The sequence below is a fragment of the Mya arenaria genome, chromosome 1 (assembly GCF_026914265.1).
Source record: "Mya arenaria isolate MELC-2E11 chromosome 1, ASM2691426v1".
Taxonomy (NCBI): Eukaryota; Metazoa; Mollusca; class Bivalvia; order Myida; family Myidae; genus Mya; species Mya arenaria.
Window position 1 is genome coordinate 6,256,640 of NC_069122.1, and position 15,143 is coordinate 6,271,782.

Sequence of the window (15,143 nt, forward strand, 5' to 3'; positions counted from 1 at the left end):
TGTTGCGCTTCTAAAGCTGCACTCTCACAGATTGAACGATTTGATTACTTTTTATTTTTTGCGAAAATCCATGGCAACCAGTTAAATAGGACTGCTGGCAAAAAATTAGGCCATAAAACATTAATTTTCGAACGGAATATGAAAATCTACGATCTGATTTTTGTCAGCAATCTTATATCATTGATTTGCAGATATTGACGCAAAAATTTGCTCTTCCAAGACAAAAAATAAATAAAAGTTGTAAAAATTATATATCTGTGAGAGTGCAGCTTTAAATTATACCCCTCTAACCTCTAACGTTAATTCCTTGATTCGTTCCTGTACAGTAGTAGATTGTTTATTATAGTGACATGTGTATCATACAAATAAATAACATAATTTATACAGTGAGAGTACACCCGGCCCCATGGGCCTATAGGTCACCTTTAAGAGTGAGTTAACATAATTCGATATATAAGTTACAAATGATTTTCAAACATATATAGTAACAACATAAGATATAATTCACGATTCAATTATGTACATAGAAAATACATGTATGGCAATGTATAGAGATTTATATCACTTAATTATCTAATAACCATAAACAATTATAATTATGTTGTTGTTTTTATCTATGCTCGTATTGAATGATACAAATAAAACACTTAGAGGTTAATACACGGCGTAGCCGGGCCGTTGAGTGATAATTGGCCCGAGTGACTCATAATGGCCCGAGACGTAGTAAAGACTAAAATTTATTCCTTATGCGTGATTGGCTAGTCGATGTTATCAAGTGATATTACCAAGTTAGGTATAAAGCTTAAATATTCCAACTGTTTAGGGTAAGCCTTCGTAGCACTGTGGATACAACGCTATTCAGCAATTTTGGCGCCACCGGTTCGAATCCGGTATCTGACAATTTTTTTTTTTACATTTGGGTATTTTTTTACAATTATGATATCAAAGAGTAAAACATTTAATTAAATAATTGTCCTGAGATTTGTTACAGAAAAAACGTGTTTTTTGGTGCCAATCTGGTGTATAGTCCCTTTAAAGTATACAACGTTGTAAACTACATCTTTGTTAACTTTTAAAGGTGAACTATTTTATTATATATAAAGTCTTAATACTTGTGAAATGAACCACAAATCACACCTATGTCAATGCAACTTTTAAGAGTAAAAAGATTTGAAAGTTAACAACAATTAAATTAACAACGTGGTTAACTTTAACACTATTCTGAACAATCAGCCATCAAAGTATCTTAAGCTAAAATATGATATTGTAAGAGAACGTTTATATGGAGAAGTGTTCCCCTAACCATATCCCCAAAAGTACAGGTGCACCTCTATATTTAGAGGTACCGGTCCATATATTCAGGTGCATCTCTTAATTTGGGGTTATCAAAAACATGTTCAATTTACACTTAAAATATTTAGACACACCATTTTCTTTAGTTCACGTACTACCTCTGCTTTAAGAACTGCATTTCTAAATATTAAATAATTTAGGATAGTCTTGCGAAATGACATTAACTCAAAATACGGCGGCTGGTTACTAAATTTAATAAACGAACGATAAATGGAATGTAAAAAAATCGTCGGTACTAATAGCCCAGCAAACATGACCATATCGGGCCGATGTCGGCTGAATATCGGCATGTCGGCCAGTGTTTGCCGATATCGCCCGATATGGGCATATTGACAGAAACATTGTATGTGTAGTAATACTATATGATTTAAATTTGAATGTTTAAACATAATAACATAAATAATAGCTTTTATTTTTTTTATGGACAAACAACTTTTTATAAATATGTCAATATCGGGCCGATATTGGCCCGATGTATACGTGGTATTGCTTCAAGGGAGAGCAATGCATATGTTGCAACTTTCACTAGCAGTTCATTCCCCTGGCGGTTAATAAATATTTAAATTCATTATCATAAAATATTAAATCCAATTCAAGTTTTTATAGTTAATTGTTTTTAATTAACTAATTAATTATGTAATTAAAAGATTCAATTTATGTTTATTTGATTTTTATCTACATAATTAAAGTTTTATATTCACTGCGGTATTTTTGCCATTTCAAAGAGAAGATGAAAGTCAAATCATACTTTTGGTTTTTATCAGTAGTAAGTAGTGTTTGAATCGTTGTTGAGCGCATGAATATAAGGAATTATTATACATGTAGTACTATTCTGTTTATCTATAGTTTTATTCTCGAAAGTAATAAATACTTTTATTTGGAGTAAATATGTTGAAAAGGAATTCGTGTAATATTTTTTCGTGACTAGTTCTCTTTGTTGTTTTATGAGTTTCATTAAAATCAACATTTTAGGTAGCATGTGCACACAAAAGCAAAGTATTACATTGATGATTTTCTTGGGTTTGAACGATTAATTTATCTGCTTCCATTGTAGACAAATTTAAAAAGAACATTTTGTTATCAATAATGAATCATAATTGACCCATTTTAATTTACAGCATCATATATTGTGGAAAGATCGAAGTTGCAGAGAGCGGACAACTGCAAATTGAAGCTCTGAAAATGAGGAATAAAGGCGATCAAAGGGGAGGTATGTCTTTGCGTCCCAATGTTACCATTTATATTGAACTTATGCATACTATGATAGTTAAAATCATTCTGTCAGGATGGTGTGCATTTATATACTTTTTGTGAAGCAAATTAATTAATGATACATCTATTCACGAATTCAGATCGAAAGTATTGATAAAAAGCAGGTGATTTAGGCTATTTCACACTTAAGAACAAGCAGGTTGACTATGCCAACCTTTAAATTTACCTAAAGTGGAGAAATGATTAGTATAACCGATTAATGCATTTGTTACTGTAACAAAATGTGATGCATTTTCAGAGGAAGAGTATTTTAATCAGATGAGGATGAATACATGTCAGTGATAACACCACCAAGGCAATTGAAACTGACAGTTGCAATGGCAGGACTGTCCTGCAAGCATCACAACAGTTACTACAAGATCCCCCAGCATCTGTTCTACAGGTATATACCGTACTTAACCTTTGTTAACAAGCATAGTTCAAATAAAAAATCCCCAGAAATATGCAAAGGGATGTAGGCAAATTTTATACAAACAACAGAAAAATAATTCACATTTAACAAAAACCCAATTAAAAATTAAGAATACCAAATTCCTTGTAAATGCATTTTGTTAATACCCATATCCTGAAAAAACCCTTATCCCTACCTATGTTTTACTAGAACATTCACTTATTCCAGAGGCTGTCGTGAAATTCCGTCGTTTCTCACAGCACAGGTACGAGAGACATATGCCGCCTGGATTGGGAGAGCATCAAACAGGGATTGTGGAAGGGAAATAAGAGGGAAATGAGGCATGCGATGTCTGAGTGCATCCTTGGAACACCGGGATGAAAAAACAAAACAATATAATGTTAAAAACCCTTGATGTTTAATGCAGGAGCTTGACCTTAAGTATTGTTCAATGAAATAACTCTTATTTCAAGTCTTATTTTGTTTGTTTATTTGTACAGTGACAGTCTGTGTGTATTATGGCATGTCTATGTATTATAACTTGTACATTTTGATAATACTGTTCAGGGGTATTATCCACATTTTGTGATAACCCTATTGTTTAAATATCTAAAGCAATGATAAAAATAATAATAAAAAATGTAAGATCAAACTGGGTTTTTTATGTAGGAATTTGTGAGTATATAATATGCCTGTAGGTTTACGGTAATTTTTCTCTGGATTATTACTTTTTTCTCTCTGAAGACAAACCAAGACAAAATCTTGTGTTTAACTATCATGTTCTGTTGTCATTGAGCATGACAATCCAGCTGTATGAGAATAGGGACGAAATAGGATACCGGCATTATCCTGGCAAAATGTCGGTTATTAAAATTATGCCGACATCGGCCCGACGTCGAGCCGTGTTGCACATCCGAAATCGGCCCGATGTAAATGCCGATGTCGGGCCGATGAAGTGTTCCATACCGGCCCGACATCGATATAAAATGTTTGCTGGGAGGTATTGAAAAAAAGAATACGAATATGTCACAACACCTTTTACACATGTGAGACATATTCGTATGTGTGAAATTACGGTTCAACATAACCTTATAGTAAGTAGAGTATCAATCTGGTATAGCCTTATATTCATCTGTTTTCTCCTTTTCTTAAGTAGCTACTAGCCCCAAATACATACATAGAGTCGCTTTTCTCCCACCTCATATAAGTATAGATCCAAAAAAATAACCATACTTAAAATTCTTTTCTCCCACCTCAGATAAGTAGATCCAATAATTTAACCATGCTAGAAATTCTTTTCTCCCACCTCAGATAAGTAAATCCAATAATTTAACTATGCTAGATATTCTTATCTTGCCCACGGGCGAAGATAAAATGCCCGTATGGAACTCCTTTTACCACATTGTAATTACCTCCCTTGTTGAAGGCTGTCGTCAATAGCATCAAGGAAATCTTATCTTATGGTAATATTTAGAACGCGAATTAATTATTTCTCGCTTCAAATGTCACCATAAAACAGTTTTCACGCACCATTCAAGAAATAATGCTCCATTCTCCTTAGAACATTAACTGGATCACTGCGCGTATATCCATGATAACCACGTGCTATCGCATATCCATACGCAATTATTGTCACTAAGCAAAAAAGAGTTCCAGCAAAAAATACATTTTTACTTAATTTTGTTGAACTGAGGTGGGAGAAAAAGGATCTACCATAGCTGCCCGTCTAAGATAGGTTCATCCCGACCCTCGCGCAGAGTGTTTTGCGGAAATTCGGTAAACCTCGTTTCCGCAAAACACCCTACACTTGGGTCGGGATGAACGCTCGGGTCGGGATGAACCTATCCTACACTCTCGGCAATGGAAGACTTATAATCTGATATCAACAGACCAGATAAGCGAGTTCGCAGGAAAGGACGTCGACACCGTACAATATTTACACCCCAACTTCAATTCCTTAAATGAACTGCCTTTTGGCAATTGCGCTTATCAGTCTATGAACGCAACATCTTCGGATATGTTCGGATCGTAATTTATTGCATAACAATATACATGAAAACTATTGATCTTGTTATTGTTTGTATTGTGTCAGCAGGTCCTGTAAAATACAAATCAATATTTTTAAAAGTGTTAATTTATTATAATTTAAATGTATTGTTGCCATAAGTGTTTCAATTTTTACGATTTAAAGTGACTCCACACACATTGACCAACCCAATTACGTTCATACTCCGATAAGGACATCAACTCCGCAATTCATTCCTGAAATATGACCCGCTTGTGTCTGCAATGATACGACTACGACAAACGCATATGATACCGATGTTAAATGGTGAATCTGGAACAGAAATGCGAACACCATTTAAAACAATTATCCGTGAATGTCAAATCATAAAAACATAGACAAGTCATGACACAACAATGGAGTGATAATCACAATCATCATTCATAAAATATTGCTGATTTACTGCCCATGCGGGTCGTCTGCTTCATCCCTTAACGAAACTTTCGGTTTTGAAATTTAGGTGATGCTAAATCTCAATACGGAGCTTCCGGTCTGACGTCATCGTTTCTGCTTTATACTTGTATGGAACCTGCTGTGTGGTATTACAAATGAAACTGTATCTCAATACGGAGCTTCCGGTCTGACGTCATGGTTTCTGCTTTATCCTTGTATAGAACCTGCTGTTTGGTATTACGGATGAGACAGTTTCGCAATACGGAGCTTCCGGTCTGACGTCATGGTTTCTGCTTTATCCTTGTATAGAACCTGCTGTTTGGTATTACGGATGAGACAGTTTCGCAATACGGAGCCTCCGGTCTGACGTCATGGTTTCTGCTTTATTCTTGTACGGAACATGCTGTTTGGTAAATGAGACTGTATCTCAATACGGAGCCTCCGGACCGTATATGCGATATATGTTTGAGAGTTATACGGCGCTTTGGATATGGTATCACGAAGGTTTCGGTCTTGTCTCGTGGTCTCTGTTTGGTAACTGAACATAATATCTGGTCTTGTACGGCACCGTGTGTGTTACATTGAAGTATGGTTACATTAAAATAAGGTTATAAAATATTGAAGATATTGCCGAAAACCGACGAAAAAACGACGAACAATGTCCGAATTGATCACAGAAGCTAACAAAGACCACTTCAGCTGCGCATTATGATAAGCCCGGACATGACAGTTGTTTTATGATTCGGCAGGTCTTTAAAAAAAGACCCTTTAGCATTGAATTTCAACTGTGACCTACTAAAGGTTCGAAAAACGTACCCTATACAAAGCAACGCTCTGTGAATTCCAGTGAAGTTGTTGTCATTTATCCCAGCCTAGAACTATTCTTTTCCCGGCTTCCTCTTTATGGATAAATAGTCTGCCTCGTCTAAGCCTCAACCATCTCCATTCAGGCATCTACAAGGAAATAATACAAAACCTCGAGTAATATCCATTCACCATAAATATCTAGGCAAATGAATACCTTATATGCAATACTTGTTTAGTCTATCTGTGTTAAGAGTGCTTGTATCATGTGCAACCGTTGTGGGCTCGATCCCCGGTTGGCCGGCTTTACACACAAGTCAATGGTGATCAAACATGGCTCAAATTGTAGTGGGCAGGTTCGCATTTAACTTTTATAGAAAACACATCATGCATACAGTAGCACGTTTAGTCTCCAGTACAGATGTTTATTGCTAATGCTGGTTCTTGAGGAATGTTTCAGCTTCCATAAAGTATTGTAACGGTATTCTTACACAGGTCCTGCATTTGATGATATTATTTGCTATGATATGGTGGACATATGTTGTAATGATATGTCAATGAAAACGCTTTTAAAATGACAAGGCGGTGGAAGAAAAACAGTTGGAAACTTATGCAGTATTAGCCAAAGATTGAACGACTGAACCAAAGTACTTAACCAAAGTTGGATTAACTGATTTTTCGTCTGATCTTTATAAGCTCTACCACGACAACATAGTGATCTAGATCTGATTAGCGCTTGCGGAGGCAGCGGTCATGTACTTTATTGTTGACCGGATTTGACTGGATATTTTTGGTTAAGTAAAAGTGCAAATCTGCCAAAAGCGAAATGTTTAACTTTCATAACTTTCATAACTTACCTGTGAGAATTAAATTTGAAGTATACGTAACAAAGTCGTAATCCGCCAGTAACTAGACCCTGTAACCGTGGGCACATGCTGGTCACTTAAAGCCGCATTAGCTTCATTGTTTAATAAATATCAAATCATGTTAGAAAACAAACAAAAATACGTTTTTAAGTAACTAAAACGTGATCGTTGCCGCTTGACCACAGAGGCATTGATGAATTAAAGGATAATTGAAAATATTATAGACAGACAGACAGACAGTTTATTTCGACTTGTACAGTGTACATCGTCATCAACACATATGTTTATACTGATCAATGTCAACGTGTATGCATAAAAACAAACAATGTAATACAAACGAGTATATATATATATATATATATATATATATATATATATATATATATATATATATATATATATATATATATATATATATATATACACAAAAAATCATCTTATATGAATCAGAGGATGAACAAATGTTACAATATTAAGTTCTAACATTAATTATTGTGGATCTTACTTTAAGCGAATCTTTAACGAACAGACATAGTTTAATAAGCTTTATTTTATTATTAGATTGCAGTAGTTGTAAGTATTTAAATACAGACGGTCTTGTATAATAGCATTTCTTAATATATTTCTTTCTAACATCATTAAAAGCTTGACACACACAGATAAAGTGAAATTCGTCTTCAATATCATTGGAATTACAACAAAGACACTATCTTTGGTTTCGAACAATATTATTTCTAGCGTATCTACCAGTCTGAATATGAAGTGGGTGCACAGAGAGTCATAGTCTACAAAAAAAATTCGTAAACTTTGGGGTAAAATGTCTAAATAACTTTCATATTCAAAACTAGCCTAAAATGTCATACATATCTAGCACTGAGCTGTTTTCTAAAGCACCATACCAATCTTGTTTAAAAGCATCATGTAGTCTACATTTGAGAACTGGTATAAATCTATCAACATCAATATTGTAGATATCGTCATAAACATGGCTAAAACCAAAATCATTTAATATATTTTTTAATTTATACACCCAATTACGACAACCTTTATCACAATCAGTCTTAGCTTGTGTATATATAGTTTTGATAATAATATTATCAGTGGTAGCAACCTTAAACCAATATGACAATTTACGCACATATCTTTGAATATATAACGGAAATCTTCCTAATTCGCCATAAACAGTGGCGTTACAAGTATTTCTTTTGACTCTTAATAATCTTTTACAAAACTTGAAATGTATTCTTTCTAACTCCTTTGATTTCGTATAGCCCCAAACCTCTGCCGAATAATTTAAGATAGAACCAACAAATGCGTCAAATGATTGACACCATATCTTCGGTTTTAAGTCATACTCTTGACATTTACAAAATAAAATATTCATTGTCTTAAGGGCTTTACCGATCAAATGTTCTTGGTTAAGGCTAAAATTGCCAGTATAATTAAACACAACACCTAAATAATTAAAGTCGTTAACAACGTTAATATCATGGCCATTATAAGTCCATTTTTCATTGGGTAATAACCCACCTCTCTTACGAAACACCATAACTTTGGTTTTATCAGTATTAACTTTTAATCCCCAAGTATTGCAGTAATTTGCTAAATTATCTAAATGGGTTTGAATTTCATCAGGAGATTTGCCTACAATGGCCATGTCATCAGCGAATAATAGTAAAATCAATACAATATAATCTATGTGTAATCCTAAGTTAATATCACTTTGCAAATATAATTCAATATCTTCTACGAATAGAGAAAACAATAAAGGGGACATAACTTCCCCTTGTCGTAAACCTACAGCATAACTAAAATAATCAGAATATGATGACAATGATTTAACACATGATTTAACTCTTTGATACATGTCCCGAACAATTCTAAGTATTTTTCCTTGTATTCCACATTTATACATCTTCAACCATAATGCATTTCTATAAATAGTATCAAAACATTTCATCATATCGACAAAAATAATATAAAGTCTTTTATTTTCAAACAAATAATTTTGTATCAGAGATAACAGTATATAATAAGCATCTATTGTAGAGCGCCCCTTTCAAAATCCGAATTGGGCATCCGAAATAATATCATGTTCTTCACAAAACGTTTCGACACGCTTATTTATAACAGTGGTAAATAATTTTGATAAACAGCTAACTAAAGTAATTCCACTGTAATTATTGACATCAGATTCTAAACCTTTTTTATGAAGGGGAATTATAATACCTTCAGTCCATTGCTCTGGAAAATGACCCGAATTTAATATATTGTTAAACAAATCGCATAAATGTGAAGATAATATATCTACAGTTTCGATAAAATATTCATTCAAAAAATAATCACTGCCGTAGGCTTTACATCGTTTTAATGACTTAACAGCATTTATAAGTTCTTGTACAGCGATATGTTCATCCAGTTCAGGAAAAGAAATATTTGGATCATTAAATTCATTATTATTATTAAAATCTTCTGCATCGTGATTAATACCACCAAAAGTGTTATTGCAAAGTGTTTCAAAATATCCCCGAAATTCGTTTAGTGGTATTTTGTTTGATTTATAAGAGGATTTAGACTTAAAATGCTTTAAAAACTCTCTAGGTTTGCTCTTTCTTAAGTTTTCAATATCGCTCATTCTCTTTTTATAATCAATATTCTTCTTTCTACGGACAACAAGGCTATCAGTTTATCGACATTCTTCTTCATATTTGTTTGTCGTCATTTTTTACATCTGTTTTCATCATCGTACTATCGTGTTTTCATCATCGTACTGTCGCGTTTTCATCATCGTACTATCGCGTTTTCATCATCGTACTGTCGCGTTTTCATCATTGTACTGTCGTGGTTTCGTCATCGTACTGTCGTGTTTTCATCACCGTACTGTCGTGTTATCATCATCGTACTGGCGTGTTTTCATCATCGTACTGTCGTGTTATAATCATCGTACTGTCGTGTTTTGGTCATCGTACTGTCTCGTTCTCATCATCGTACTGTCTTGGTCTCATCATCGAACTGTCGCGTTTTCATCATCGTACTATCGTGTTTTCATCATCGTACTGTCGCGTTTTCATCATCGTACTGTCGTGTTATCATCATCGTACTGTCGCGTTTTCATCATCGTAATGTCGCGTTTTCATCATCGTACTGTCGTGTTATCATCATCGTACTGTCGTGTTATCATCATCATTCTGTCTCGTTCTCATCGTCGTACTGTCTCGTTCTCATCATCGAACTGTCGCGTTTTCATCATCGTACTGTCGTGTTATCATCATCGTACTGTCGCGTTTTCATCATCGTAATGTCGCGTTTTCGTCATCGTACTGTCGTGTTTTCATCATCGTACTGTCGTGTTATCATCATCGTACTGTCGTGTTATTATCATCGTACTGGCGTGTTATCATCATCGTAATGTCGTGTTTTGGTCATCGTAGTGTCTTGTTTTGGTCATCGTAATGTCGCGTTTTCATCATCGTACTGTCGTGTTATCATCATCGTACTGTCGTGTTATCATCATCGTACTATCGCGTTTTCATCATCGTACTGTCGTGTTATCTTCATCGTACTGTCACGTTTTCATCATCGTATGTCTTGGTTTCATCATCGTACTGTCGCGTTTTCATCATCATACTGTCGTGTTATCATCATCGTACTGTCGGGTTATCATCATCGTACTGTCGCGTTTTCATCATCATACTGTCGTGTTTTCATCATTGTACTGTCGTGTTTTGGTCATCGTACTGTCGTGTTTTCATCATTGTACTGTCGTGGTTTCGTCATCGTACAGGCGTGTTTTCATCATCGTACTGGCGTGTTATCATCATCGTACTGTCGTGGTTTCGTCATCGTACTGGCGTGTTTTCATCATCGTACTGGCGTGTTATCATCATCGTACTATCGCGTTTTCATCATCGTACTGTCGTGTTATCATCATCGTACTGTCGTGTTTTATCATCGTACTGGCGTGTTATCATCATCGTACTGTCGCGTTATCATCATCGTACTATCGTGTTATCATCATCGTACTGTCGTGTTATCATCATCGTACTATCGCGTTTTCATCATCGTACTGTCGCGTTTTCATCATCTAACTGTCGTGTTATCATCATCGTACTGTCGTGTTATCATCATCGTACTGTCGTGTTATCATCATCGTACTGTCGTGTTTTCATCATCGTATGTCTTGGTTTCATCATCGTACTGTCGTGTTATCATCATCGTACTGTCGTGTTATCATCATCGTACTGTCGTGTTTTCATCATCGTACTGTCGCGTTTTCATCATCGTACTGTCGTGTTATCATCATCGTACTGTCGCGTTTTCATCATCGTCTGTCTTGGTTTCATCATCGTTTTCAGCATCGTACTGTCGTGTTATCATCATCGCACTGTCGTGTTTCCATCATCTTACTATCGCCTTCCGGTGCGCATGCGCATAGAAGAATTTGCCCTCCATGTGACAAAATGCCGCATGCTGGGGTGCTTTTCAGAGGGATTTTACGGTCTGATATTATCGTAAATGTACGATCATAATAAAGACAAAATAACAAAGATGCTACCTGGTAGAATGGAATTAAGCAAAACAGTCAAGCCTTGTTTGATAATCTGTCGATTAGTCCAGTTAAACTGGAAAATGGCTCTTTAAAGTACAAAGACTTTATAAATAAATTTAAGTAGTTATAATTCGTAATTAATGTGTGCCTTACGATTAAATATGTTTTGACCTTATTGGGTTAAATCAGTTATATAATTTGAATTAAATTCCCACTGCACGTTTTATGGATGGGTACCATAGACATATTTGACACATTTGGAACTGGATGGTGGGGGTGGGGGTGGACGCTTTAAACTGGGGCCGTATTCATTAAGCTGTTTAGTGAATACTTGCATCTTGATGACACAATCGTTATTTTTCACAACTATTATTTTCAATAACCACTACTTTTCATTACGTTTATTCATACGCATATATTGTTTAGACCATTTTTTGCTTACTTTCATATCTTTGGTATATAAACATAGTTAGTTTCCTTTAAAAACAACTTAGAAAAAAGGCAATTTACCACTTAGTTTATAATTGTCACAAAGCTGCTTCATGGATACTGCCCCCAGAACGCGAGGTGTCGATGAGTCAACGCCATTCTTTTGTTTGGTCTTTATATGTTATAAGGGGTAGGTTAGGGAAGGATGACCGACACCAACCCCGCCCCCCCCCCCACCCCCACTCCTCCAAACCGTCCCCGTATGAAATTATTAGGAACTCCCTTATGAAGGTTTGAAAGAACATTTGTTTTTAAGCATTCTCATTATACAGTGATATAAATACAAATCTTAACCTGCTAAAAGTAGCATGGTTATTCGCTATTAGCCTACGGTTGTTATTCCTGTGTCGACATTTAAACACTGGCAACTAAAATTGATGTTAAGGGCTGGTTTTCAATATTTGTCTCAATTGGATCTAAGAACGATGTAGCTAATCGGATTGCTTGTTATAAATAACCGACCAATGGAGTGAATGAAGTCAAAGATGCATGAAGCTAAGGTTCACTGAAGTTACATATTGAATACCATCCCTGAAGGTACGCTCCGAGTATTTTTGCTGGCTATCATTCAAACTTTTTTTTCAATCACTAAACTGGTTAAGTACAATGTTTACTCGTGAAAAAATAAACAGTTTTATAAAAAAGTTATATTTATTTTAAACATACATATAGATGAAACTGCGATGAAATCTAAAGCTTTAAAGGGACATCAGCTGCAAGTTTTATGTGATAAAATATAAAATATATCTGAACATTTTGAAAAATATATAAATGTTATATGTTTTAAAATTAGTAAAATACATGAAAATATTGAAGAAGTGATAATTACAATTTGAAAATAAATTTTCCATAATGTTACGTACAGAGGTCAAGTTAAAGGGTTAGGGCTAGGGTTAGCTATGACATTCAATTCAAATCAATTAAGTGACTTTATTTTCCATTATTAAAAATGGAAGAGGTAAAAGTTGAAAATAAACCATAATTGATGATAGATGAAAAAACAGTTTATTGTTTAAACGTTGTACATGCATGTATGGTAAGTATAGCGCACTGGCTTCTCACCAAGGTGACCCGGGTTCGATTCCCGGCCTGGGCGCATGTGAGTTTGGTAAGTGGTCACCAAGCCGGAAAAGTGGGTTTTCTCCGGGTACTCCGGTTTCCCCCACATCACAAGACCACACTATCGCGCAACATCGTGCCAACGAAAGTGATTTATATTAGTTGCAATAGCTTGTTTCACAATCGTTGTAAAATTAAATAAGTTTAAAATTAAGGTAAGTATACGGACACAACATAACACACACACGCGCACACGCACACGACGCACACGCACGCACGCACGCACGCACGCACGCACGCACACACACACACACACACACACACGAACTATGTATCTTTGAAAATGTTTACAAACACACACGTATATTTTGTACTTTTTTAATTACTTTCAAATTTGTTTAAGCATTTCTTATTGAAATGTTTTTTTAATTATCCGGTCATCCAGGTTAATCATGCCGTAACCTTTCAGTTGGTCGGTTATACACGTGGATGAAGACTTGTTTCGAAGCCAAATACGGTTAAAGAGGTAATACCGTATTAAGTGACTATGCCAATTATACGGGACCTTATGCAATTTTATTTTTGAAACACATGCCCTGATTCATTTGAAGTCTGGTGTTCGATGAGTTCTGATTTCTAAAGAATTTTAGGAAGCAGGTGAATACATTTACACTATTAATTGTGTTTTATTTTATTCTCCTTTCTCAATTATCATTTATCTGAACAATCACTTTGTTATTAGTCCGAACGACGTTCTCTGTATAAATTCAAATGATAAAATATAAAAAAGGACGGCAAACACTTTTTTATAATAATAAATAAAGCGTAATACTAAAAACATTTAAAACGCGATTTCTCTTGTAAAAATCTAGAAATGCTTTGTAAAAAAACGTTAATGTTATAGAGTTTGGAGATTAAGTAAAGAACGTAGCTATTAACTATGTTACAATGTTTGAATAACATTAGCCAAACATTATTTGTTTGGAATGCAAAAGAACTCTTTATCACTTTTATCTTAAAGGCATTTTAAAGCATTTTCATTTGTCCGCCGTATTCCATTTTCAATTTGTATGAAGTGTTAATAAACTGCTTATTAAAGTGGTACGTCGTGACTAAATTTTCAAATAACAGTTACATTGTTTTTAAATAAAAAAAACATATTAGAAACTATTTTGCCAAACGTGAAAGGTACCATTATTCATATCGTATCTGGAAGCTACAGCATGGTATTAGGTTAAATGGAATAACTCGATTTGAACTAATAGATGTCTTATCAGCTCTCTGTTAGGATCCTCTTAAAATGCATCATAAATACGATCCTTTGAGCTTCATCTTCCCCCGCAGGCCAACTGGACGTCACCAGGATGGACATGAAGCTCGCACTTATGCTGGTCCTTTTTGACCAAGTGTCCGGTAAGTTCGTGTAAATACATGCTATGTACAATATAAACAAAGCTTAAAAATCTAAGAGGATATTTCTCAACTTGGTTTGTTTGTAGATTGAGAGGCCATAAAAGATATCGTTTTTTTTTTTAAATGTACTCGAATATTTAATGCATAGCCCGCGTTTTCCTTCACTCAATTTTATTTGAACATTATAACTTTAATTACATTTTAACCAACATATATTGCTTAACCAATTCCAAAAAAGGCATATACGGTTTTCAGCCTTATACATAAATAATATAGTAGTAGTAATAAATCAAGGGGGACATAATTTCGTTTCATGCAAACATTAAGTGCGAAAAATGTTTCATGGCAAACAAAATGGCGGATTTAGAATGAAAAGTACCGATTCAGGTACTAAATTTTGCCTGGTAAGTCGACTTTTTCTTTAATTTTTGAAAAATGTATGCGTCCAGTATGTGGCGAAAACATATTCTTCGATTGACATCTTTGTTT

The 15,143-nt window shown here is 34.8% G+C and overlaps 1 protein-coding gene across 1 annotated transcript in view; it reads left to right on the forward strand.

Moving 5' to 3' along the window:
• Window positions 1-1,622: 1,622 nt before the first annotated feature.
• The window catches only part of LOC128235852 (neurogenic locus notch homolog protein 1-like), a 51,255-nt gene continuing 37,734 nt past the window's right edge, over window positions 1,623-15,143 (forward strand). The window contains exons 1-3 of the mRNA XM_052950647.1: window positions 1,623-1,696; window positions 2,472-2,563; window positions 14,586-14,654. Of these exons, the coding sequence (XP_052806607.1) occupies window positions 1,623-1,696; window positions 2,472-2,563; window positions 14,586-14,654 (235 nt within the window). The remainder of the gene's footprint in view (window positions 1,697-2,471; window positions 2,564-14,585; window positions 14,655-15,143) is intronic.